Raw genomic sequence first — 27,005 nt, 5'->3', positions numbered from 1 at the left:
TTGGGGCCGCAGGGGCTCTCGCGCCTCTCGCGCTACGTCACTGGGTGCGTAGGCGCCGAGCTTTCAAAATGCAGCGGGAGTTAGTGAGTTTCCCGCTGTCTCCCGCGGTGCGCGTGAAGCTGGTGGCTGCAGGTTTCCAGACTGCCGAGGACATCCTGGAGGTGAAGCCCTCCGAGCTCAGCAAAGGTAACGGCTCCCGGCCGCTTGGCGCCGCCCCCATCTCCGTTTTCCCGCCACCGCGTTCACGACGTACAGCGGCGCTTAGACTCCGCCTTTTAAGTTTTCTTGTGGCTGGAACTGTGTGCAAAAACGTTGACTGATTGCTTTCTCTGTACCCGCGCCTCCTGGATGCTTTGAGGACTGCTTCCCTTCCGCTCAAAGGAAGTCTCTTACCAGGGTGTCTAATCTGTAGATGAAGGAACCAGTTTTTCATCCTGAGGTTTCATGATAACTGAGTTGGGTAATAGTGGCTCTAGAATTGGAAAACAGGCTAGCCATGTAGTAGTCGCTGTTCCAAGTTCCTGGGTGGAGGATGGAAATTGAATTCGAGAAATAAAGCATTAGCGTACGACTAGAGACACTTGGTGTTGGGGGCTTAGCTCAGTGGTAGAGCGCTTGCCTAGCAAGCGCAAGGCCCTGGGTTCTATCCTCAGCTCTGAAAAAAAAAAATAGAGAGATACTTAAGTGATAAAAGGAATAACCCATTCCCTTAGACCAGGAGAAGGCCCTAGAAAGGCAACCTTCATAATTCACGGAATAAACCAAACATTTTTCTCGGAGCTCTTCAGATTACTTACAAGTGGGAACCACTGCATCCTTAATGTATACAAAAGTAAAGCTGTCTGTGGTCATCCACTGTGCCGCTAATACTATGCACAAAACTCTTGGCTGTTCACCAAAGAGGGCAAAATGGAACCTGGTTGGGGTTTGTTTGTTTTGTTTTTAAGTGTTCGGTATTGAACTTAGGGCTTTGCAAATGCTAGTTAAGTACTCTACCACAGAGCTACACCCCAGTCGTAATTTTGAGGGCTTTTTTATTTTTATTTATTTTTTTTTATTTTCGAGACAGGGTTTCTCTGTAGCTTTGGAGGCTGTCCTGGACTAGCTTTGTAGCCCAGGCTGGCCTCGAACTCACAGAGATCCGCCTGCCTCTGCCTCCCGAGTGCTGGGATTACAGGCGTGCGCCACCACCGCCAGGCCATTGTGAGTTTTAGTAGCAGGAATGATGCCAACAGGACAGTAGCTGAGAAGTATAGAGAACCTCATGCCCAAGGCTCTGGCTTTGAGCCCCAGCCACTAAATAAACCTTGAAATTAACGCGATAATTCATTACTGAGTTAGACTTTTGTTTGATTGCTTTTGAGACAGGCTTCTCTGTGTAGTCCTGGCTGTCCAGGAATTTGCTCCTAGCCCAGGCTGGCCTGTCTAGTAGTGCTTGGATAAAGGTGTGGGCCATCACATTCGGCAGAGTTAGACTTTTAAATCTCTAATGTCAGGGCGCTTTTTTTTTTTTTTTTTTTTTCTGATTTTATTTTCAGAAGTTGGGATATCTAAAGAGGAAGCTTTAGAGACTCTACAAATTGTAAGAAGAGAATGTCTCACAGATCAACCAAGATGTGCTGGTACATCTGTGGCAAGCAAGAAGTGTACAGCACTGGAACTTCTTGAGCAGGAGCATACCCAAGGCTTCATAATCACCTTCTGTTCAGCACTAGACAACATTCTTGGGGGTGGAATACCCCTAATGAAAACGACAGAAGTTTGTGGTGTACCAGGTGTTGGAAAAACACAGTTATGGTAAAATAAGGATGTTCCCTACTTAAGGATGGACTTAGTATTTTATGTAACTAATAGACTATTGTGTTTGTAGTCAGCATACTAAAAAAGGGTATGTTACTACTTCATGCATCAAACAATTAGCTTATCGTTCGTACTATCTCAGTACCCCATCTTGGTAAATGTAGAATGGTTTTGAAATAAAAAAAATGTTTCTTTTGTAATATAACATGGTCACTAGAATAAGCAGATACTCTCCTAGTTAGTTGGCTCCTGAGATATATTTATATATTTGTCAAATGTTTAAAAGTTGATTTATATATGATAAAGAATTCTGAACCAGGCTTGGTGACATACTCCTATAATCTTATCACTCGGGATACTGAAGGAAGATTGCTGTAAGTTGGAGGACAGTATGGACTATATAACAATTGTTAGACCAGCCAGACATATATAACAAGACCCTGTCTCAAAAGGTATGTCGGGCTCAGAGGTTAAGTGCATTAACTGTTCTTCCAGAGGTCCTGAGTTCAATTCCCAGCAACCACATGGTGGCTCACAACGATCTATAATGAAGTCTGATGCCCTCTTCTGGCGTGCAGGCAAACATGCAGACAGAACACTGTATACATAACAAATAAATCTTCAAAAAAAAAAGTATGTCTACCAGCTTGTGGTGGCACACGCCTGTAAACACAGCAGTATGGCTGAGCATGGAGACTGAAATAGAAGGATTGAGAGTTGAAGGCTCATCCTGGGCTACATTTCCACGCCCTGACTCAAAAGGGAGAAAATAGAAAGCATTCAATTCCTAGAAACCTAAAAACCACTAAGAGTTCCTTAATCATAATTTTGTGCAACACCTTAACTATAATCTAGGCATGTATTGATTCATACGTATTTGGAGCTATGGAGAGTCAGTTATCTCTTTTGCCTTGGGGTACTATGTATTTAGAAAACTTTTTTTTTTTTTTTTCAAGACAGGGTTTCTCAGTAGCTTTGGAGCCTGTCCTGGAACTTGCTTTGTAGACCAGGCTGGCCTCGAACTCACAGAGATCCACCTGCCTCTGCCTCTACAGGCATGCACCACCACTGCCCAGTTTAGAAAACTTTTGATGGTCTAGCTGATGATTATATGTGGTTTACAAAAGACATTTTAGATGGTTGTGATGATGATTTGGTCATGTGACTGATTTCTTGACAGTATGCAATTGGCAGTGGATGTGCAAATTCCAGAATGTTTTGGAGGAATAGCAGGTGAAGCGGTATTTATTGATACAGAGGGAAGTTTTATGATTGATAGAGTGGTAACCCTTGCAACTGCCTGCATTACGCACCTTCATCTTATAGCTGGAACACATAAGGACGAAGGTAAGTTAGCACATGGTACTCCTGTACAAGAAAGACAATTTGTATTTGCCCATCTCAGACCTCAGTAAGAGATTGTCCCAAACTTGAAGCTTATGACAAGTTAAATTCTAATACTTTTGTTGCAAAATGATATACAGTACTCTTTCTTTAACCTAGCTATCTGATCCTTTAACCTCAATATCCAAAATGCTGTAATGACATCTGTGTCATACCCAGCTTAGCAGCCATTACTTTTTTTTTTTTTTTTTTAAAGTTTTAAGTGTGTGTGTGTGTGTGTGTGTGTGTGTGTGTGGTTTTTCAAGAGGGGGTTTCTCTGTATGACAGTACTGGCTATCCTGGTACTCTATAGACCAGGTTGGCCTCGAACTCACAGACATCCACCTGCCAAGCCTCCACACCCAGCACAGTTCACATTCTTAACCACTGAGCCACCTGTCCAGCACAGTAGTCATTACTTTTATGCATAACTGAAAAGGTAAGAACTTTGGCCAGTGTGATGGCTCAGCAGGTAAAAGGTGCTTGTTGCCAAGTTGATAATGTGAATTTGATCCCCAGAACCGATGTGGTAGAAAGAGAACTCCTGGAAGTTGTCCTCTGACATCCACAGATGCACTATGGCATTTGCATAAGCATGCACACATCCAGTTCATTCAAAACAAAACAAAATCTATTCTCTTGTTAGATGTCTTTTCAATAGAGACCACGGAAAGGTAGAAGACAAAATAATTCTTCTGTTTAAGATGTCTTACTCTGTCACAATCTATACTTGAATAAACACCTTAAAATCTTGCTGTATGTGCAGTAGATGTACTGAGGCACTGGGATATGAAGGTTTTTTGTTTTTGTTTTTGTTTGTTTGGTTTTGGTTTTTCGAGACAGGGTTTCTCTGTGTAGCTTTGCTCCTTTCCTGGAATTCGCTTTGGAGACTAGGCTGGCCTCAAACTCACAGAGATCCACCTGCCTCTACCTCCCAAATGCTGGGGTTAAAGGCATGTGCCACCACCACCCAGCATGTAAAGTTTTTAATGATTGGTGTATGATTAAAGCTAAAGTTTTTTGCTAACTTAGTGTATATTGTGCTGAGGACAATTTTAAGAGCCATGCCATATTGCCTGCCTGAGTTAAGTTTCTATTGTCCAGTATTGAGCCATTAACCAGAAACTATTGACATCGCTGGAAAAGTCTTGAGTTATTAGAAAATAACTTAACATTTCCTTATCTTTCTGCTATAGTGACCATTAGTAACAATGTTTTGTGGTTAGGTTGCTTGGTTGGGTTGCTTGGCAACTCAACAGTCCCCTGATCTTTTCCCAAAGAAAGTTTCCTGGTCTGCTTACTATAAAACCCACTTGAGAAAAATAAAATTTTGCAGCTTGATCAGAATACTGTCTTGCTGTCAATTCTTTGTGTCTCTTGTCCCTTTCATTCGCCATTCCCCCTTCTAGGGTCTCTGCTGAAGATCCTGGTGGTCGGGACAATATTGGAAGAAGCAGAGTTTGCTTAAAAGAGTTTCTGACATTTATTGAGCTGGAGAACTTGCTCAGTGGTTAAAAGTACTGCCTGCTCTTCCAGAGGTCCTGAGTTCACTTCCCAGCAACCATATGGCAGCTCACAACCAACTATAATGGAATCAATGACCTCTTCTGGTATGCAGACATAGATGTAGACAAAGCACCATATACATACATACATACATACATACATACATACATACATACATAAATCTTTAAAAATGCTACCATTGTATTTAGTGTGTATGCATATGTGTGGAGATAGAGGAAAAACTTGAGTTGTTTTCTCCTTCCACTGTGTGAGTTCTAGTGATTGAACTCAGGTTATCATCTTGTCAGTCATGAAATACATGAAATACAGGGCCTGAAGAGAGAGTTTGTTCCTTAAATGAATTCCTTAAATTCCTCTTGCAGAGGACCTAGATTTGGTTCCCAGGACCCTCGTAGCAGCTTACAACTCTCCATAGCTTCAGTTCCAAGGGGTCCAATGCTGCCTTCTGGCCTCTGTGGGTATAAGGTGCACACAAGGTGCACTTACATACTGCCAAAACATCTAATCACATTAAAATATTTTTTTAAAAAATACATTTTAAAATGCAATAATTAGTTTCTCACTTTATTTTCTTTTATGTTTTTGGGTGTTTTGCCTGAATGCATGTATATACTGTGTGAGTATAGTGCCTTTGGAGGCCAGAAGAGGGTATCAGATCTCCTCAGACTAGAGTTGCAGTCTGTCATGAGCTGCTATGTAGGTTCTAGGAATCAAACCCTGGTTGCTCTAGAAGAGCAGCCAGTATTCTTAACTACTGAGCTATCTTCCTTAAGCACTCTCCCCCCTTTTATTTTTTGAGATATGGTCTCCATATAGCTGGCTTTCCCAGAGCTTTCTATTTAGGCCAAGGTGGCCTTGAACTCTAAACCATACTGATTTTAAGCCAGTGTTAAGATTTCATATTGTTACTACTTAAAGATCAACTTACAGTATTAAAAGGGAAATATATTCCATTGGAACATTTTTCCTTTGAATTCTTTTGTGTTCCTTGTGTTTGTTTTGGTTTGGTTTTTCAAGACAGGGTTTCTCTATGTAGCCCTGGCTGTCCTTGAACTCACTTTGTAAATCAAGTTGGCCTTGAACTCAGAGATCTGCCTGTCTTTGCCTCTGGAGTGCTAGGACTAAAGGCATGAATCACACCACCAAATATTGTTGTTGTTGTTTTTTTCCCTTTTGGGGGACCCACCACCCAACTCCCAAATAAATCACACACGGAGGCTTATTCTTACTTTTAAATACCCGACCTTAGATTGGTTTCTAGCCAGCTTCCCTAACTTTAAATTATCCCATCTATCTTTTACCTCTGGACTTTTATCTTTCTCTATTCCTGTACACCTTTCTTTGTTTCTTACTCTGTGTGGCTGGGTGGCTGACCCTGGAGTCCTCCTCCTTCTCTGGCTGCTACTTCTCCCCCTCCCAGATTTCTCCTATTTATTCTCTCTGCTTGTCAGCCCTGCCTCTCCTTTCTCCTGCCTGGCTATTGGCCGTTCCACTTTTTATTAGACCATCAGGTGTTTTAGACAGACAAAGTAACACAGCTTCACAGAGTTCAACAAATGCAACATAAACAAAAGTAACACACCTTAATAGTCCCCGACACCCTAACCCCTGGCTTTTCCTTTGAATTTTATTTATCTATCTATCTATTTATTTATTTATTTATTTATTTTTATTGCCTGTGTGTATGTCTGTGCGAGGGTATCAGACAGTTAGCTGCCACATGGGTGCTGGGAATTGAACCTAGGTCCTCTGGAAGAGCAGTCAGTGCTGTTAACCATTGAGCCATATCACCAGCTCCTCCTTTGAATTCTGAATTTGTATTGTTCAAAAACAAGAAAGAGAACCTTCAGTTGTGATGCTTCTGTTCAGTGGAAATCAATAACTGGAGATACAAATAGATAAACAGAATTTAGTGTTATTTGTGAGTAAAAAGTCCCTAATACATTACACATAAAATCAAAGAAGAAAAAATGAGTTTTGTATTGAAATGAGAAACTAATTATTGCATTAAAATTTTTTCTTGTTTATTGTTTTTGATTTTGTTTTTTGTTTTTTTTTTGTTTTTGAGCTGAGGATCGAACCCAGGGCCTTGTGCTTGCTAGGCAAGCACTCTACCACTGAGCTAAATCCACAACTTGCATTTAAAATTAAAAATATACATATATTTTAATGTGATTGGGTGTTTTGTCTGTATCAAAGTGCGCCATGCCTATGCCTGATGTTCATGGAGGCCAGAAGGCGGCATTGGACCCCCTGGAGCTGGAGCTATGGACAGTTGTAAGCTGTTGTGAGTGTGCTGGGAACCAAACCTGGGTCCTCTGCAAGAATTCTTAATGAAACAGCGGAAACCATAAAACAGTAGATCAGCAGTCATCAAGTTCACAGTGATTTTTTTTCAGTTCTGGCATCTTCTAGAAATTATACTGTTTTACAAGGATACAAAACTGATCTATGATTGTCAGACTATTAGAAAAAGAAAAACTAAACTTTTAAGATTGCTTTGTTGTTTGTTTCAGACCATCAGAAAGCCTTGGAGGATTTTACTCTTGAAAATATTCTTTCCCATATTTATTATTTCCGTTGTCATGATTACACTGAGCTGCTGGCACAAGTTTATCTCCTTCCAGATTTCCTTTCAGATCATTCAAAGGTATGGATTGTACTACTGAAATAATGTCTTTGACAGTGTTGATAATACAAAAATAAACAGCAGTGTAGTATGAACTTGATGCCAGTTCAAAAGTGCCTTCTGTCCCTGCCCTACAACTTATTTATTACACTCTACTTATTTTGCATATATATACCTTTCAGAATATATGTTCTTGTGTATAGGTTTTATGGGATTTTTTTGTTTGTTTGTTTGTTTGTTTTGAGACAAAGTTTCTCTTTGTATCCTTGGCTGGAACAGTCTGGCCTTGAGATTCACCTGCCTCTGCCTCTGGTGTGCTGAGATTAAAGGTATGGGTCAATCTACCCAGCCAACCTTGAATTCTAATCATTCTGTCCTCACTCAAGTGCTGGGATACAGGCTTTTGTTACCATATTCAGCCTGATTTATTTATTATTTTTATCATCATTTATTTATTTATTATTTTTCCAAGACAAGTTTTTTTTAAGATTTTTTAAAAATTTATTAATTTATTATGTATACAATGTACTGCCTGCATGTATGCCTGTACGCCAGAAGAGGGAACGAGATCTCATTACAGATGATTGTGAGCCACCATGTGGTTGCTGGGAATTGAACTTGGGACCTCTGGAAGAGCAGTCAGTGCTCTTAACCTCTCAGCCATCTCTCCAGTCCCGACAAAGTTTTTTTGTGCAGCCCTGGCTGTCCTGGAACTTGTACTGTAGACCAGGCTTACCTCAAACTCAGAGATCCGCCTGCCTCTGACTTCCGAGTACTGAGATTAAAGGTGTATGCCACCATACCTGGTATTTGTCTATGTTGTTTTTTGTTTGTTTGGTTGGTTTGGTTTGGTTTTTGTTTTTCGAGACAGGGTTTCTCTGTAGCTTTGGAGCCTGTCCTGGACTAGCTCTGTAGACGAGGCTGGCCTCGAACTCACAGAGATCCACCTGCCTCTGCCTCCTAAGTGCTGGGATTACAGGCGTGCGCCACTACCACCGGCTGGTTTTTTTATTTCAATTGGTTTACCTCTCCTTACTCACTCTGTCTGTCTGTCTATCTATCTATCTATCTAATCTATCTATCTGTCTATATGTGTATGTATCTATATATGTCTGTCTAATGTATGTGTGTATGTATATATATATCTATTTATTCTAGCTGTCTCTTTGTCCAGTCTCTTGGTCTCTTTTTGCTGGGACTCAAATTAGAGTCTAGTCCATGCTAGGCAAGTGTTCTACCACAGATTCTCAGCTACTATTAGACTGTTTTGGTTACTACAGCTTTTTAGTACATTTTGAAATTAGGAAACATGAGTCCTCTAACTTTGTTCTTTTTCAAGTTTATTGTGGCTGTTTAGGCTCTCTTGCAATTAGTTTTCTGTTGCTGTGCTGAAACACCATGACCAAGGCAACTCACAGGAAGAGTTTACCTAAGCTTTTGTTGCAGAGGGTTAAGAGTTAAGAGTTGGGGTTGGGGATTTAGCTCAGTGGTAGAGCACTTGCCTAGCAAGCACAAGGCCCTGGGTTCAGTCCTCAGCTCTGGCAAAAAAAAAAAAAAAAAAGAGTTAAGAGTTACTGAACTACAAGCAGGAAGCAGAGAGAAGGAACTGGAAATGGCACATGGCTTTGAAACCTCACAACTTGTTCCCAGTGATGTACTTCCTCGAGCAAAGCTACACCTCCTAAGCCTCGCCAAACAGCACCACCAACTGGGAACCAAGTATTCAGAAACTAGATTCTGGGGACATTCATTCAAACCCATCATAACATTCAGGTTTTTTTGTTAATTTTTTATTTATGTATATATGGGCATTTTGCTTGCATGTGTGTCTGTGCACCATGTGTGTGCAGTGGCCACACAGGCCTGAAAGAGGGCATTGATTTCCTGGAACTGAAGTTATGGAAGGTTGTACACTGCCATGTGGGTGCTGAGATTTGAACCTGGGTCCTCTTAACTGCTGAGCCATCTCACAGCAACAAAAATGAAACTAGAACTGTGCTGTGCATGTCATATAGTATTCAGGTGGCCCACACCTGTAATCCCAGCACTCAGGAGACAGAGCCAGGTGGATCTCTGTGAGTTCGAGGCCAGCCTCGTCTACAGAGCAAGATCCAGGACAGGCTCCAAAGCTACACAGAGAAACCCTGTCTCGGAAATTTTAAAAAAATGTGTGTATGTGTGTGTATGTGTGTATGTGTATGTATTTGGGTAATGATTAGTGTAGGATCATTGGGTGAATATTTTCCAAAAGAAAGAAAGCCTTTGAAGCCTGGAGAGATGGTTCAACGGTTAACACTGGCTGCTCTTCAGAGGACCTGGGTTGTATTTCCAACACCCACATAGTGGCTCACAACCATCTGTAAATTTGGTTTTAGGGGATCCCTTTTCCTTTTCTGGCCTTCACAGCCACCAGACAAACATGGTACACAGACATACATGGAGGCAAAACACCAATACACATAAAATAATAAAGTGAATTTTAAAAGAAAACCTTTGAAGAGTTAGAAATAAAGCCAGAGGGTGAAGACTGTAGCTCAGTAGTAGAATGCTTACCACGTATGTGCCACAGGTTTAACTCTAACATTATTAGAAAAGAAAATTCTAATATTTTTATTTAATTTGAGATAGTCTCACTGTATAGCCCAAGCTGGCCTGAAATTCATGACCCTCTACCTTTACCTCTTCTGTGCTGAGATTATAGATATATACCACTGTGCTCTTATTTTTAGCTGTGCAAGTGACTGGAGACCAGAGGAGGCATTGGGATCCCCTAGACAGCTGGAGTTATAGGAAGTTGTGAACTCCCTGACATGGCTGCTAGGAACTGAACTTGGGTCTTCTGAGCCATCTCTCCAGCTTCATCAAAAATGTCCAGCTAGCTAGCTAGAATTCTTTTTTCATTTCTTTATTTTTTTGTTTTGTTTTGTTTTTGTTTTTTGATACGGAATTTCTCTATGTAACAGCCCTGGCTGTCCTGGAACTTACTTTGTAGACCAGGCTGGTATTGAACACACAGAGATCCACTTGCCTCTGCCTCCCAGAGTGCTAGGATTAAAGGTGCCACTGTACCCTACTCAATCGATGTCTTTCTTCCTTTTTTTTTTTTCTTTTTCTTTTCTTTTTTTTTTTTTTTTTTTTCCGAGACTGTTTCTCTGTAGCTTTGGAGTCTGTCCTAGAACTGGCTTTGTAGACCAGGCTGGCCTCGAACTTCCAGAGATCCACCTGCCTCTGCCTCCTGAGTGCTGGGATTACAGGCATGAGCCACCACTGCCCAGCCTTTTTTTTTTTTTTAAACACACTGCTCCAAAGAGAAGCATGTACTCTTGAACCACTTTTTTTTTTTTTTAAGATTTATTTATTCATTACATATACAGTGTCCTGTCTGCATGTATGCCTATATGCTGGAAGAGAGCACCACATCTCATTATGGATAGCTGTGAGCCACCATGTGGTTGCTGGGAATTGAACTCAGGACCTCTGGAAGGGTAACCAGTGCTCTTAACCACTGAGCCATCTCTCCAGCCTCTATGTCTTTCTTTTTTAAGCCCTCAATTTTAATATTTATTTAAGATTAAATGGAATATGCTTTTGGGATGCCATTTTTATTATTGTAATTCTAACTTGGAACCTGATTTCATTCTCCTGTGTGTAGGTGCGGTTGGTGATCATAGATGGTATTGCTTTTCCTTTTCGTCACGACCTTGATGACCTGTCCCTTCGTACTCGACTACTAAATGGCCTAGCCCAACAAATGATCAGCCTTGCATATAATCACAGGTTAGCTGTAAGTATTATTCAGAAGCATTTCATAGTTAGGATTGTATGAAATATTAATGTCTAGCTCGGCAGTGGTAGTTGTGTATATGTTCCCAGCACTGGGGCGGCAGACACAGGTGGATTTCTGAGTTCAAGGCTAGCCTGGTCTACAAAGTGAGTTTCAGGACAACCTAGATGCCAGTCAACTGAAGAATGGATTAAGAAAATGTGGTACATATATACAATGGAGTACTAGTCAGCAGAGAAAAACTGACAGCATGAAATTTGTGGCAAATGGATGGAACTAGAAAATACCATCCTCAGTGAGGTAACCCAAACCCAGAAGGACAAACGTGTTATGTACTCACTCATAAGTGGATACTAGATATATAAAGCAAAGAAAATCAGACTGCAACCCACAGAACCAGGAAGGCTACATAGCAGGGGGACCCTAGGATGACTGTGGCTTATAATAAGTTTAGGTTTTACTCAATTACTGGGCAAGCCTCAATGAAACATTTCACTATTAGGATAAGAATTCGTACTGTATCAAGCTGATAATAGGGAAAAATACATACATACATACATACATATATACATACATACACATTTTCTTTGCGTTTTCAGATCTTACTCTTAAATTATATTTTATTTATTTTGTGTGCATGTACATGTGTGGTTGCATGTGCCATGGCACTCATATGGTCAGAGGACAACTTACAGAAGTCAGTTCTCCCCACTATAGGAGCCCAGAGATCAAACCTACATTGTCAGACTGGAGAAGTCTTTACTCACTGAGCCATCTTACCAGCCCTCTTGCCATATTCTTTTTGCCAAAGCATAGTGCTCTTTGAATTACTGGAATAAACATTGTTAATGATGGGATCCTGAAGATTCCCCAGTAGAGGGCGCTCAAGACAGATAGTCTGCCTAGTGTCAGTTCTCCAGGTTTCTGTGGGTTTTTCTTGTTTTGCTGCTGTTGCTGCTGCTCCAACTCAGGACTTCAGACATACTAAGCAGATGTTCTGCCATTGAACTTCATACATCTGCCCTATTTTATTTTAGCTCTCTGTCCATTTATGTGATATAAATATTGGTTTGTGTGTGTACATGTAAGCCCATGTACAAATGGGCATGTCCCTGTGGAGGCCAGAGGTCAACATTGGCTATCTTCCTCAGTTGCTCTCCACCTTATTTTTAATTTTTTAAAAATCTTTTATATGTGCATGTGTGCTACACCTGCATGTATGTTTGTGTCCCATGTCCATGCTGTGTCCAAGGAGGCCAGAAGGGGGCATTGGATCTACTAAGACCGGAATTAAAAATGGTGGTTAGAGACTTGAGTTTTATTGTTTTGTTTATTCAGGGCAGGGTCTCATTTAGGTCAGACTGGCTTTGAACTTACTATACATCTGAGGATGACCTTGAACTTGATCTCACTCTTTTTTTAAAGATTTATTATGTATACAGTGCTCTGTCTGCATGTGTCCCTACAGGCCAGAAGAGGGCACCAGATCTCATTACAGGTGGTTGTGAGCCACCATGTGGTTGCTGGGAATTGAACTCAGGACCTCTGGAAGAGCAGTCGGTGCTCTTAACCACTGAGCCATCTCTCCAGCTCAGATCTCACTCTTTTTTAAGACAAGGTCTCACTATGTACCTCTGTCTTTCCTAGAACTCATGTCACCAGGCTAGAATCAAACACAGAGATTTAGCCGGGTGTTGGTATCTCAGGCCTTTAATCCCAGCACTCCGGAGGCAGAGGCAGGCAGATCTCTCTTGAGTTCACGGCTAGTCTGGTCTACAGAGTGAGTTCTAGGACAGCCAGGGCTACACAGAGAAACCCTGTCTTGGAAAAAACAAACAAACAATGACAACAAAAACCCCCACAGAGATTTATCTGCCCCTACTTCTTGCCTCCGGAGTGCTGGGGTTAAAGGCGGGTACCACTATGCCTAGCTGTCTTGTCTTTATAGTGCTGTGACAAACACTATGACCAAGGCAACTTTTTTGTAATGTTTTTAAATTTTATTACGTGGAATACTTTATTTATTTACTTATTTTTGTTTTTACATCCCTACCAAAGTTACCCTTCCCTCCTCCCCTCCCAGTCCCTCCCTGACCAAGGCAATTTATAAAAGAAAACATATATGCCAGGTGTTGGAGACTTAGACTTTAATCTCAGCACTTTCAAATTTTCAAACAAGCGAGCATATCCCCCTCATCTCTTCCCCTTTCTTCAGAAAAATTTGTACTTTTAAAAGGTTATTTAATTTGTATGTGTTTTGCCTGCACGTATGTTTGTGTACCATACATGTGCCGGGTGCTGGAGGAGGCCATAAGAGGGCATCAAGTCTTCTGGAACTGAAGTTATAAATCAGCTTCTCAACTTGTGGGTCATGACCTCTAATTTATCATCCAAAACCACAGATACTTACCTTATGACTCATAACAGTAGCAAAATTACAGGTAGGAAGTAGCAATGAAAATACTTTTGTGGTTGGGCCCCCACACCATGAGGAACTGTATTAAAGGGCCGCAGCATTGGGAAGGTGGAGAGCCGCTGCTAGAGGTTGTTGTGAGTCATCGTGTGGGTCTGGAGACTGAGTCTGGGTCCTAAACTGGAGTCATCTCCCCGGTCTCTAATGTATTCCCTTTCAGCTTGTTATAGTCAGAATATTAAGATTATAGGGCTGTTCACATACAACTTGTTTGTGTTTTTCAAGACAGAGTTTCTCTCTGTAACAGCTCTGGCTGTCCTGGAACCAGCTCTGCAGACTCAAACTCACAAGTGCTAGAATTAAAGTCATGTGCCACCACCACCAAGCATATCCTAACTTTCTTATGTTTTACTCTTATAGGTTATTTTAACTAATCAAATGACAACAAAGATTGATAAAAATCAAGCATTACTTGTCCCTGCATTAGGTGAGTAAATGAAGTACATAAAACATTTTTGTTGTAATGTTTTTCTACCTTTTCATGTGTTTGAATACTATAAGCTTTTAAGTAGAGGCTGCTTTACTCACTGACACATCTGATCACTGAGCACAGTGTCCTGAGATACTGACCTACCATTTCATAATTTAACAAACATTTATTGAGTACCTACTATCTGGCAACTATGCTAGAAACCTGAGAAGTAAATTATTCAAAATAAGATTTTAGACATTAAAACCTCAGTCTTGCTGGGTGGTGGTGGCGGCGGCACACGCCTTTAATCCAGCACTTGGGAGGCAGAGGCAGGTGGATCTCTGAGTTTGAGGCTAGCCTGGTCTACAGAGAGTTCCTACACAGAAACCCTGTCTCAACAAACAAACAAACCCCTCAGTCTTAGGAGCCTGAGAGATGGCTCAGCCCTTAAAATGAAACATAAGTTTAAAAAAGCCCAAACCCTCAGTCTTAGGCAGGAAGGAGAATGAGTCTATTTAAATACAAATCATACTAGAGCAAACAGGTATATTTCTATTGTTGTGATTTTATTAGAACACAATGCTTAAAGAGCTATCTACTAAAGTCAGTAACACTCTGTGTGCCAAACATGATAAAGAACTGTAGCTCCAGTTCCTCATAAGGCTGAAGTAGGAAGATCACTTTAGCCCAGAAGTCCCAGGCAAGCCTGGACTGCATAATGAAATCTCCATGATGACATGTCTTTAATTCCAGCACTCCAGAAATAGAAGCAGGCAGAGTTCTCTTATTTCAAGGCAGCCTGGTCTACATACCGAGTTCTAGGCCAGTTAGGACCAAATGAGACCCTGTTACTGGGTGTCAGAAATAGGTAGTAGGCCTTATGGAATGGAAGATTGGTAATACACTGAAACTGTAACCAATCCATGAAACAAATAGAGAATAATGATTTGCATTGCTTTCCTAGATAATTAAAGCTCTGTCCCTCTTAGGATCTTACTCATATCCTACAGGTTTTGAAACCAAGAACATTTCTTTGGTTTGATTTGTTTGTTTGTTTTTTTGAGACAGGATTTCTCTGTGTAGCCTTGGTCGTCCTGGAACTGACTCTGTAGACCAGGCTGGCCCCAAACTCACCGAGATCCACCTGCCTCTGTCTCCTGAGTGCTAGAATTAAAAGTGTATACCACCACTGCCTAGCCAAAACCAAGAATTTCTTTTTAAGTACATATTATTATTATATTTTTCTTCTCTCTCTCTTTCTCTCTTTCTTTTTTTTTAAATTTCTCAAGACAGTTTCTCTGTGTAACTGCTCTGGCTGTCCTGAAACTCTCTCTGTAGAACAGACTGGTCTTGAACTCACTGTCTCTGCCTCCTGAGAGCTGGGATTAAAGGCATGTGCTGCCATCACCTGGTCCAAGAATATTCTTAATCTAAATTTGGTAATATAAGATAGTATTTGGCCAGAGACATTCTGAGCAACTTTAAAAAATGCTATAGTTTTTAACTTTATAGTTTTAGACTATAGTTTTATAGTCTAAAATTACTATATAGTTAATTTTTTTTTTTTTTTTAGGGGAAAGCTGGGGACATGCTGCTACAGTACGGCTTATTTTTTACTGGGAACAAAAGCAAAGGTCAGTATTGAAATCAGTTCATAATTCAGAATATTATACTAATTGCACTGAACACTTAATGGTTTCTACATTAGTCCCCAGCCTGAGGTGTGCAGTGACCCATCAACCACTGCTTTTATTGCCGTGTTTGATATCAGTTAGAGCAAACATAGAAACACATTGTTAATGCTGCACATTCAGCTGCAGCTGAGGGAATTCTTTGTATATTTAAATGAGGGAATGAATGCACCTGGAGCATGTAGGTGGCCAAGGAATTGCTGCCTTCTGATACTCTTTGAAATCACTTATTAGCTATGAAGAAGGAGGTGGTACTCTGTGTTCCCAGAAGGGATTGAAGGAGGAATAAAATCAGGACAAAAGGGAAACTTTTGAGGTTAGTGTTAGGACTAATATTTGTGGGAAATAGGATGGTTTTTCTTAGTTGCTTAATATAGTTCTTGCATGAAATTGTGTCTGCCATTTTCACTTTTATTACCCATGTATTTACCTGCCTTTCACAAGTATTGTTCTTTAAAATAAAATCATGGCAGCATGAAGCCTTTGTGTTTGTTTCTAAAGCTGCTGAGCAAGTGAATGAACCAGCTTTCCTTTTCTTTAAAATAGGCCATTGAAAGCTGTGAAGCCTTTTATTCTGAACTTCAAAAAATGTCAGATTCATGCCAGCCTTTCTGCTTTGTGATTAATTGGCATAGCCTAGAGAACTTGGTATGGAAGTGCTCTAATAAAGGAGGAAACTGAGGCAGTAAGTAGGGCAATATTGAGCTTGGTCAGTGATACTGTATTTTTTAGAAAGCTGCATTCCATGCCACCTTCTAATGCTCTTTCAAATCCATATTGTGGCTAGAAGTGTTGGCACATAATTCAGCACTCAGGAGACTGAGGCTGACCTGGACTGTATAGTTCCAGATCAGACTAGGACAATAAGACTGCATAAAAAAGAAAAGAAGGGGTTGGGGATTTAGCTCAGTGGTAGAGCACTTGCCTAGCAAGTGCAAGACCCTGGGTTCGGTCCTCAGCTCCAAAAGAAGAAGGAGGGGCGGGGAGGAGGAGGAGGAGAAGGAGAAGAAGAAGAAAAGAAGAAGAAGAGAAAAGAGCAAACCATATCATTTACAAAATTTTTGGCCGTGGTGGGAGTGGGGGTTAATATAGTGTCTTTTTATGTAATCTTAGCTGTCCTTGAGTTCCCTGTGTAGCCCAGGCTGGCCTTGAGCCTCATAGAGACCTGCCTGCCTCTGCCTTTTGAGTGCTGAGATTAAAGGAGTGTGCCACCATTCCCAGATTTATACTTGAAAAACCAAAAAAAAAAAAAAAAAAAAAGATTTATTTATTTAATTTTATGTGAGTAGTTTTCCTGCCTGTTTTTGCATGTATGTGTGTACAGCACGTGCATCTCTGGTGCCCACAGAGGTCAGAAGAGGGCGTTGGATCCCCTGGAACTGGAATTACAGATGGTTGTGAGCCACCATGTGGATGTTGGGAACTAAACCCCAGTCCTCTGTAAGAGCAGTGAGAGCTCTTGACTGCTCCACCACCTCTCTAGCCCTTACACTCTGTGTTTTTAAAAGGAAGTTTCCGGGCTTTTTGCAAGTAGCCTCTGGAGATAGAAACTGCACGAGTCAGTTCTAAAAGATTACTTGGAACGGTACTCACTAAACTCTAACTTGGTCAGGCATGATTTTTTTTTCCCCTTTCTCCTGTAATAACTGTTTTCTAGAAGATAATTATAATATTGCATGCAATCCTGAATGTATAGCTTTTATTCTTTTCTTCCCTATTACTTTTCCTCCAAATTGTTTCTTTCAAAACTTTGGGCATATGACGGTTATGTGCTTACTTTATAATAATCAGAATTAACTGACCTTGTTTAGTAACTTAAGAATCAAGATATTTTGGGCTGGATGGAGAGATGGCTCACAGATTAAGAGCACTGACTGTTCTTCCAGAGGTCCTGAGTTCAATTCCCAGCAACCACATGGTGGCTCACAACCATCTGTAATGAGATCTGGTGCCCTCTTCTGATTTCTAAATAAATAAATCTTTAAAAAAAAAAAATCAAGATATTTTTGTTTATTGTTTGAAACCAGATATTTTTGTCTTTAAAGTTTTGTGAAATATTTGAGTGTAGGGACTATGGGGGTTTTGTTTGGTTTTGGTTTTGGGAACTGGAAATTGAACCGAATACAAGCTCTCTCACTGAGCTATAGGCCTATCCGTAAGACTGTTTTATTTATTTTTTGCTTGTTCTTGAGATAAGCTGTCAAATAGCCCAGGCTGGTGTGGAACTTACTAGATAGCATAGGATTGTCTTAACTCCTGAAATTTTTGCCTCTTCTTTGTAGTACTAGGATTACAGAAGAGACCCATCAAACCCCATTTAATTCCCCTGATATTGGGGAGTAGAGCCTAAGAAATGCTAGATAAGCACTCTGCCACTGAGCTGTATACTCTTTCATACTTTTTACAATTTTAGCTTAAAAATATGACAATTTATAAATTTATAATTATAAAAATGAACACTTTAAACTTGAACAGAAAAACTGAAGACCTTGAACAACAAATATATATTGTGAATTGAATTTAGGCATAATCATGGCCTAGTTTCCATCCTTCACTAGTAACATCTGATTTTATATTGTGCTTTTTTGGTTTTTTTAAAGACAGGCTCTTACTATATAGCTCTGACTGGTGTGGAACTTGCTGTGTAGATCAGACTGCCTCTGTCTCCCTGGTATTGGAATTAAAGGTGTGCACCACCACACCTGCCCAGTAACATCTGATTATAACCTTTGACAAATGATAGAATGACATTCCAACAATTCTTAAATGATCGAGTCTGTGTCCTTATATTATGTGGGTTCCCCAATTTGCATATTCATGATAATATGAGGCCAAGATTGTTCAGAATTATACCACTCATTGCCAAGAAGATCTGCTGGTAGAGTGGAGTAATACACCACACCCCCACACAGCATTTCATATGTGTGTTCAGCTTCAGAGCACAAATTGTACTTCTGTCTTGTTTCTTCCTGACCCAAACTATGTAGTTCAGCCATATGTTAAGCTTCATCTCAGCTAGGGCTATGAGCCAAGTGATTCTTTTTGGTTTAGTTTAAAAAGATTTCTTGAGAAAAAGATCTTTTTGAGATGCTGACATGATATACAAAATTTTTTACCTAGAAATTTGAAGAGAATTTTCTAACTTGAAAGCTTAATCTAATTGCTTTTGACTTTAGGATTGTTTTTTCCTTTATATAGCTCAAGCTGGCCTAGAACTCTTAGCAATCCTCCTGCCTCCTGCTTTAGCATTATAGGCACAAGCCACTGCACCTGGTGTTGATTTTGGGATTTGTACTAAATGTGTAAAGGCTTCTTAAAAATCTTACTACTTTTTTGTCTTGGGCATGGTGTTATATCACATACCTATATCCCAGCATTTGAGAGGAAGGTTGTGAGTTCTAGGCTAGTTTGAGGCACATAGTGGTACTCTGTCTTAGAAGCCCTGGGTTCATTCCCTACGCCAAAAGTGAGCAAGAGAGGTTACCACTTCTTAATAATTTTCTCAAAAAGTTCAGATGCACCTTCTAGGATATACTGGTGATGTGAGATGACACACATACTAACTTTTTATAAGACTAGTTAATTTTCTTTCTCTTTCTCTTTTTTTAAAAAATTATTTTATTTACTTATATTTTCTGTATGAGTGAGTGCTCTGCATGTGTACCTGCATGCCAGAAGAGGGCATCAAGTCCTATTAAAATGGTTGTGAGCCACCATGTGGTTGCTGGGAATTGAACTCAGGACCTCTGGAAGGGCAACCAAGTGCTCTTAACCACTGAGCCACCTCTCCAGCCCCTCTTTTTGGTTTTTTGAGACAGGGTTTTACTGTGTATCCCTAGCTGTCCTGGAACTCTCTCTGTAGACCAGGCTGGCTTTGAATCTTCCTGCCTCTGCCTCCTGAGTGCTGAGGTTAAAGATGTGCCACCACCCACCACCCAGAAAAATTAGCTAATTTTTATTCGAGTCAAAAGTGAGGGCTTTTCTTTGTATATATATGGGCAAGTGCATGCCATACATATGTGGAAGTCAGAATGACTTTCAGGAGTTTCAGGACAGGCTCCAAAGCTACACAGAGAAACCCTGTCTCAAAAAAAAAAAAAGAAAAGAAAAGAAAAAGAAAACAAATGAGTATTATATTGTGTTAGAAACTAATGACTGAGCTGGGTGTTGGTGGCACACACCTTTAATCCCAGCACTTGGGAGGCAGAACCAGGTGGATCTCTGTGAGTTCGAGGCCAGCCTGCTCTACAGAGCAAGATCCAGGACAGGCACCAAAACTACACAGAGAAACCCGGCCCCAACCGCCCCCCCCCAAAAACAAACGACTTTCCTACTCCTGAGATCTATGATTGTTAGAATTTGTTTGTAGCAGATTCCTGTTAAGTTGGAATCTATATTACATAAAATTGCAATAAAATAGACATTTACTGCATTTTAACTGTGTTTATATTGTTGGCTGGCATTAAGTACATTTGTATTCTTGTGTGACCTTCGTTACCATTTATTTCCAGAACTTTTTTATCTTCCCTTACTTCAATACTAAACAATACTGTTGTCCCTGGCAACCACTATTCTACTTTCTATCTGAATCTGACTACGCCAAGAACCAAATATAATTGAAATCATACAATATTTGATTTACTTATTTCACTTAGAATAATCTCTTCAAGGTTTAATTTTGCAGCCATGTCAGAAGTTTCATCCTAAAAACGTTTTATTGTATTCCACATTTTATTTACCTCCTAGTCGACACTGTTGCTTTAATCTTTTTGCTGTTGAGAATGACTTAAATGGTTTTTTTTTGTTATAATTTCTTTAATTTTATTTTATGTGGCTTGGTGTGATGGTGTCAGAATTCTTGGAACTGGAGTTACAGACAATTTTGAACTGCCGTGTGGGTGCTGGGAGTTGAACCTGCATCCCCTGGAAGAGCAACCACTGAGCCATCTCTCCAGCCCCATAGAAATAATTTTGTTGTTTTCGAGACAGGGTTTCTCTGTGTAGTTTTTGGTACCTATCCTGGACTCACTCTGTAGACCAGGCTGTCCTTGAACTCACTGAGGTCTGCCTGCCTCTGCCTCTGGAGTGCTAGGATTAAAGACATGCACCACCACCGCCCGGCCCCATAGAAGTAATTTTAAGGGAGGTGGCAAATGCTTCTCTAAGCATGTGTGAGGCCCTAGGTTCCAAGCATCAACTCAAAAAAGTGTTTTTTTTAAACAATCATTTATCCAGGCTAGCCTCGAAGTTGTGTAACCTAGGTGGTCCTTGAACTTACAGCAGTCCTCATAGCCCCCTCCATCTGCTGCAGTTGCAGATGTGCACCACCACCAGCAGCTCATCAAAAGAAACTTGACAGACTTTTGTGTTCTTGCTGTTAACACTGGGAATGCAGTTACTAAGAGTGGAGCTGGCAGCGGAGTTGGGTGACCACTCAGGCCATAAAGTGCTTGCCGCGCAGGCAGAAGAGCTTGAGTTTGCGTCCCCAACACCACATAAGAGTCAGCATGGTGAGAATGTATTTGTAGTCCTCGCACTGGTGAGTGCTGCAGGCCAGGGAAAATGTCATGAAACCCAGCTACTATCACACAAGCTACTACATGGAAAGGTCAAGGGCGTCTCCGAAGGTCAAACCATGGCTTAACAAGTCTTGGCGATACTTTAGCTGTTCTATATTATTAGGTGATCCCTAAAATGATTATGATTTTCATGTATGCTCTGTGTGCTTTCAAGAACCCCTAACAGTGTTTGTATTTAAAATACCTATCAAGCATCCAAGGCCAAATGATCTCCTGAACTAACACCCTTATGGAAACAACACCTGTCACCTAGGTCAGGCAGATAGCTTTATTTCTTGTACAATTTAAACTGAGACCCTCCTTTCTTTTTTCTTTTTTAAATTTCTATTTATTTATTTATTTATTTATCTATTTATTTATTTATTTTTCCCTAATATCAGCTGATACAGTACGAATTCTTATCCTAATAGTGAAATGTTTCACTGAGGCTTGCCCGGTGATTGAGTAAAACCAAAACTTAGTATAAGCCACAGTCATCCCAGGGTCCCCGTCCCTGTCCGGTCCCGTGTCGTGTCCCCCCCCCCCCACTATGTAGCCTCCCTAGTTCTGTGGGTTGCAGTCTGATTGTTCTTTGCTTTATATCTAGTACCCACTTATGAGTGAGTACATATCATGTGTGTCTTTCTGGGTTTGGAGACCCTCCTTATACAGCCTTAGTGGTATTTATACTAATAGTATAGACTTCTAATATTTTACCTCACCACTTCTAGGAATGTAGATTGAGCACATAAATCCCCCACCCCCTTTTTTAAAAGATTTATTTATTTATTATGTATACAGAAGAGGGCACCAGATCTCATTATAGATGGTTGTGAGCCACCATGTGGGTGCTGGGAATTGAACTCAGGACCTCTGGAAGAGCAGTCAGTGCTCTTAACCTCTGAGCCATCTCTCCAGCCCAATCTCCTGTTTTTGATATACTAACTGATCATTAGCTCTCAGTTGACCTCCTCCTTTACCACTCCCCTTTGGGGTTGTAAAAGAAAGCCTGATGGTTACTGCCTGAGGAAAACTATTGTCTGCCTTTATGAACCTGTAAGAATTCAAGCCTGGTGACCTTGCTCTCTCGGCCAGAGGATTGCTACTGCTTGGGTTTATAACTGAATACCTCAGATACTTGGAGAGAACTGAGTGGAATAAGGAAAGAGAGGAGGATTTTGACTAGAGAACTTTAGGATGAGATGGAAGATGAAGAGCCAGATGGGGCAGAACTAAGATGAGAGAATTAAGACAGAACTTAGAGGGGACAGCAGATAAAGGTAGAGAGAAATCAGGCAAGAGAGGAGCTAGGCATGAGAACAGTACTGAAGCTGTGTAGATAGAGTTTTATCCCAGAGCAATAAAGTCGACAGACAAAAGAGCTCAGTGTACTTAGATTCTTTTCCCGAAAATAATCCTCGCCATTTGTAGCTTCTCTTCTGGGCCCCTGGGAAGGAGATTGTTAAGGTTGGTCCTTGATAATATGTGAGAGGTGAGGGAGAAATAGTAGGATTTCTGGGGCTTGCTGGCCAGCACATCTAGCAGACTTGTTGAACCCTTGGATCAGTGAAAGGCCCTATCAGAAAAAAAATAGGGTAAAGAGAGACAGAAGATGCCTGACTCAACCTCTGGCTTCCATGTGCCTTCAATTTTATTTACATTATAAAAAACAGGGCTGGAGAGGTAGTTCAGTGGTTAAGAGCACTTGCTGTTCTTCCCAAGGACCTGAAATTTGTTCTCAACCTACACATCAGGGGACTTAGAACTGTCTGTGTAACTCCATCTCCAGGGGATGTGATGATGCCTTTGGCCTCTGAGAGTGCATGCACCCATGTGTACATACTCACCTACAGACACACACCCCTACACATAATTAAAACTAATAAAAGAAAATCTTTAAAAGCATGTGTATACATGCCTACTTACCTTTTTGTGTGGAGGCAGGAGACAGGGTATGGTGTGGCCAAGGCTGGCCTCTCAGACTCCATATAGTGAGGATGGCCTTGAACTCCTGACCTATCTGCCTTCACTCTAATGTGGAGATCATAGGTGTGTGCTACCGTGACCAGCACTGTTAATCTTTGGCTTCTAGCAGTTTTTCTTTTTCCTTTTTCTTTCTTTCCTTTTTTTGTTTTTGTTTTTTGTTTGTTTTTCCAGATAGTGTTTCTCTGTGTAACCTTGGCTGTCCTGGAACTCAGAAATCCGCCTGCCTCTGCCTCCCAAGCGCTGGGATTAAAGACGTGTGCCAACACCACCCAACGCAGTTTTTCTTTTTTGGCAGTGCTGTGGATTGAACCCAGAGCCTCAGTCATGTTCATCAAACACTACTATATTCCCAGTGCCACTAACTGACTTGTATATGTGTCACTTAAGATGTATAGTCCTATAACATGTGTGTGCGGTCATATAATATATAACAAGATGTGTGTCATATGACTTGTGACTCATATATAACTTAACATGTGTGGTCCTATAACTTAAGATGAATGATCATATAACTTTTATTTTGTGTTGTTAATACCTTTTTTGTTACATATTTTCCACACTTAACTTTTAGCATAAGTAGCCCTGCCTATGAAATAATTTATTTGAATCTGTCATTGAATTTGCTTTAAATTTTTATGCGTATAAACAACTGTATTGGATGTACTTGTTATTGCATGCTTGCATGGAAGTTTTGTTAGGATTCTGCTGCCACTCCAGCTGCATGGGCACACATGCACAGTTCAGCAGCTAAGCAAGGGGTATTGAGGCGTGGCCACACAATCAGCGCATGGCTTAGCTCCCTAAGCCCACCTGCACATGTTCATGGGAATCCTTAAAAAGCCAGACACAGACTCCTCCTCTTTCTTCCTCTCTGTTCTCTCCTGTTCGCACTGTCTCTCCTCTGTTCTCCGCACATGCTTCTTCCCCAGGCCTGGTCCTTTTGTCGTCTCCCTTCTCACGAAGCTCTGATCCTGGGTTTTGTTGTGGCTCATGACCTTCAGCACAGGAACCAGCACTGCTTGTCATTTTTAAAACAAGTATTTTTTTAAGAAAGATTTTGTTTGTTTGTTTTAAGACACAGACTGGCCTTGAACTCCTGGGCTCAAAAAAATCCTACCTCTGCCTACCTGAAACTAAAGGCATCCACCATGGTACCCTGTGGGGAAAGTTTTTTTGTTTTAATATTTCATTATATTTTGTGCCTTGAGAACACGTGATAGAAGTATAGTATAGGTCTCTGCACATTTAAATTATGACATCAGCCATGTGACCTAGTTAAGGCAATGTTTATATGCACTTTCTTTTCTTCCAGCAGGTTTGCAACATTGTACAAGTCACCAAGCCAGAAGGAGTCCACAGTACCATTTCAGATCACAGTCAGTATTTAATCAGAGTGGGATTATGGTGTTGGTGGGCTGTAATTATCTAAAGAGGTCATGTACAAATGGTTACTGTTAATCTTGAGAGTGGCAAGCATATTTGAGGACAGTTTTGATGTGAGAACATCACCAAAACAGTATTTACAGAGTACTGTAGTCAGAATTGAACTGAAATTAATCTTTGAGAATAGAGGAAATACTTGTGTATGTTCCACAGCATCTATAAAATCTACAAAGATTTTTTTTTTTTTTTTTTTTGAGCTGCAGATCAAATCCAGGACCCTGCGCTTGCTAGGCAAGTGCTCTACCACTGAGCTAAATCCCCAAACCCCTACAAAGATTTTTATGTTGGAAGTTTTCAAAAGGAAAAGATAGAATTGGACATGATGGCACAGGCCTGAACTTAGGAGTCTCAGGTAGACCAGCATAGTCAGTATAAGGTTCTGTCTTAAAATACCAGCAACAGCAACAAAAAAGCAAAGTGTTAATATTAATAATTTTGGTCTGTAGATAGTTGTAACACTTTGAAATGTTAATTTCCTGAGCATTCACATCACTGGACTCCAGGCCCAAGTTGGCCTTAAACTCTCTTTAAAGCTACGCATGACCTTGAGCTTCATTGTTTATATTTTTACAGTTTTTTGTTTTGTGTGTCTATATCTGTACAGTGTTTGTATGCTTGGTGCCCGAGGAGGGTGAGCTTCCAAGTGGGTGCTGGGATTCACACTTGGGTCTTCCTCAAGAACAAGTACCCTTATCACTGAGCCAACTCTCTCCAGCCCTTGATTTTGTTTTTGTTTTTGTTTTTGGGACAGGGTCTCTCTCTATAGCCCTGGCTATCCTGGAACTTACTCTATAGACCAGGCTGGCCTCACACTCAAGATTCACCTACCTCTGCCTCTGGGAGTGCTAGCATTAAAGGTGTGCACCACCATGTAGTGGGTAGCCATCCCAGCCTTGGCCTGGAAGTTCCAACCCCCACTGAGTTTGGTAATGGTCACGCCCACAAGGCGGGGTTGAGGGAGGAAGCTAAAGACCCAGGATCCAGAGGAGAGGTCTCTCTTGGTTCTGGGACCCTGGATGATGGAGGTAGACCGAACAGAGTTTTCCAGAGAACACTGCCGGACTGCGCCATACCTTTGCCAGACCCTATAACCTATCCTTTCATTTGTAAGTTACCCCACAAAATAAACCTCCCTTTTAACTACGTGGAGTGGCCTTAATATTATTTCACCAATACCACCACACTAAGCAGCCATCTTATTTTTATAAGGATAAAAGGAATTGAAAGTATTTCTGAAAATAAATTCTCCACTTAGTTTTATACTACCCTTACTTAACTTACACTACCCTGCATTTAATTGTTTTATCTTTTTGAGAAGAGATCTTCTTATGTAGTTTAGGCTGGCCTTGAACTTTTGATCCTCCTGCTTTGACTGCCTATTACAGATGTCTGCCACATGCTAGGCAGAATATTTTATTGTGAAAATGATTTGTAGAGCACCTAGGTAGCAGGACAAACTACTTCTTTCCACTTCTCCCAACAAGTACCATAAGACTTACTAGGATTCTTTTTAGAAATTTTTTTGTTGTTAACTTGGGTAAAAGGGCATTGGGTTTCACCACTGAACTATGAGTCTTAGAGAATATTCCTATCTAGTGTTATTTAAAAACCTTGGAAAGCTGGACAGTGGTGGCACACACCTTTAATCCCAGCACTTGGCAGACAGAGGCAGGAGGCTTAATGTGAGTTGGAGACCAGCTTGGTCTACAAGATCCAGGACAGCCAGGACTGTTACACAGAGAAACCTTGTCTCAAACAACAACAAAAAGACTATTTGGAAATTAGCCTTTGTTTTAAATGTTCCTTAAGTGTATTTGTGTATTTCTTCTTCTTGCAGCCTCAGGGATTTAGAGATGCTGCTGTCACTGCTTCTTCATCACAGACAGGAGGTTCTTTGAATTTCCGGAAACGGTTACGAGAGCCAGTGGAAGAATGCTGACCCACAACTAGTGTCAATGCACAGTTAGATTCATAATGTGATAGGCATTGTAGTGCACATGAGTAGTTTATACTCTTTAAACTATAAACACATACTATGGCAGGAATGAATCAGAATTATACGATGTGGATGGGAAAATAGTTACAGAATCTTTTCTGAAAAAAGCTGCCCCCCCCCTTTTTTCCCCTGTGTGCATTTGCCATGGTGTCCATGTAGTAAGAGGACAACTTTTTGGGGAGTTGATTTTCTACTTCTACTTTGCTTTTTAATTTATTTTTCTGTGTATGGTGTTATGCCCAGATCTCGGGGACCCCAAAAAGACTACCACAGAAACTGAATACCGCATGTAAAAGTAAAGAGCCTTTATTTTCAAGCTCCAA

The 27,005-nt window shown here is 40.7% G+C and overlaps 1 protein-coding gene across 3 annotated transcripts; it reads left to right on the top strand.

The window, feature by feature from the left end:
• The first annotated feature begins 13 nt into the window (after positions 1-13).
• Positions 14-27,005, top strand: Rad51c (RAD51 paralog C). Of its 3 annotated transcripts, none has more exons than XM_036196941.1 (9): positions 14-186; positions 1,539-1,797; positions 2,981-3,147; positions 7,227-7,360; positions 10,992-11,123; positions 13,957-14,023; positions 15,582-15,642; positions 24,559-24,619; positions 26,524-27,005. In XM_036196941.1, exons 1-9 carry the CDS (start codon positions 69-71, stop codon positions 26,623-26,625), a joined length of 1,101 nt encoding a protein of 366 aa, XP_036052834.1. In that variant the 5' UTR covers positions 14-68; the 3' UTR covers positions 26,626-27,005. The 3 variants fall into 3 exon arrangements, with proteins under 3 accessions (XP_036052834.1, XP_036052833.1, XP_036052835.1); XM_036196940.1 differs by having other exon boundaries at positions 24,556-24,619; XM_036196942.1 differs by lacking the exon at positions 10,992-11,123 and having other exon boundaries at positions 24,556-24,619.

Source organism: Onychomys torridus, chromosome 8 (assembly GCF_903995425.1).
Source record: "Onychomys torridus chromosome 8, mOncTor1.1, whole genome shotgun sequence".
Lineage (NCBI taxonomy): Eukaryota > Metazoa > Chordata > Mammalia > Rodentia > Cricetidae > Onychomys > Onychomys torridus.
Note: the sequence above shows the minus strand (reverse complement) of the source record. Positions and strands in the feature narration are given on the sequence as shown.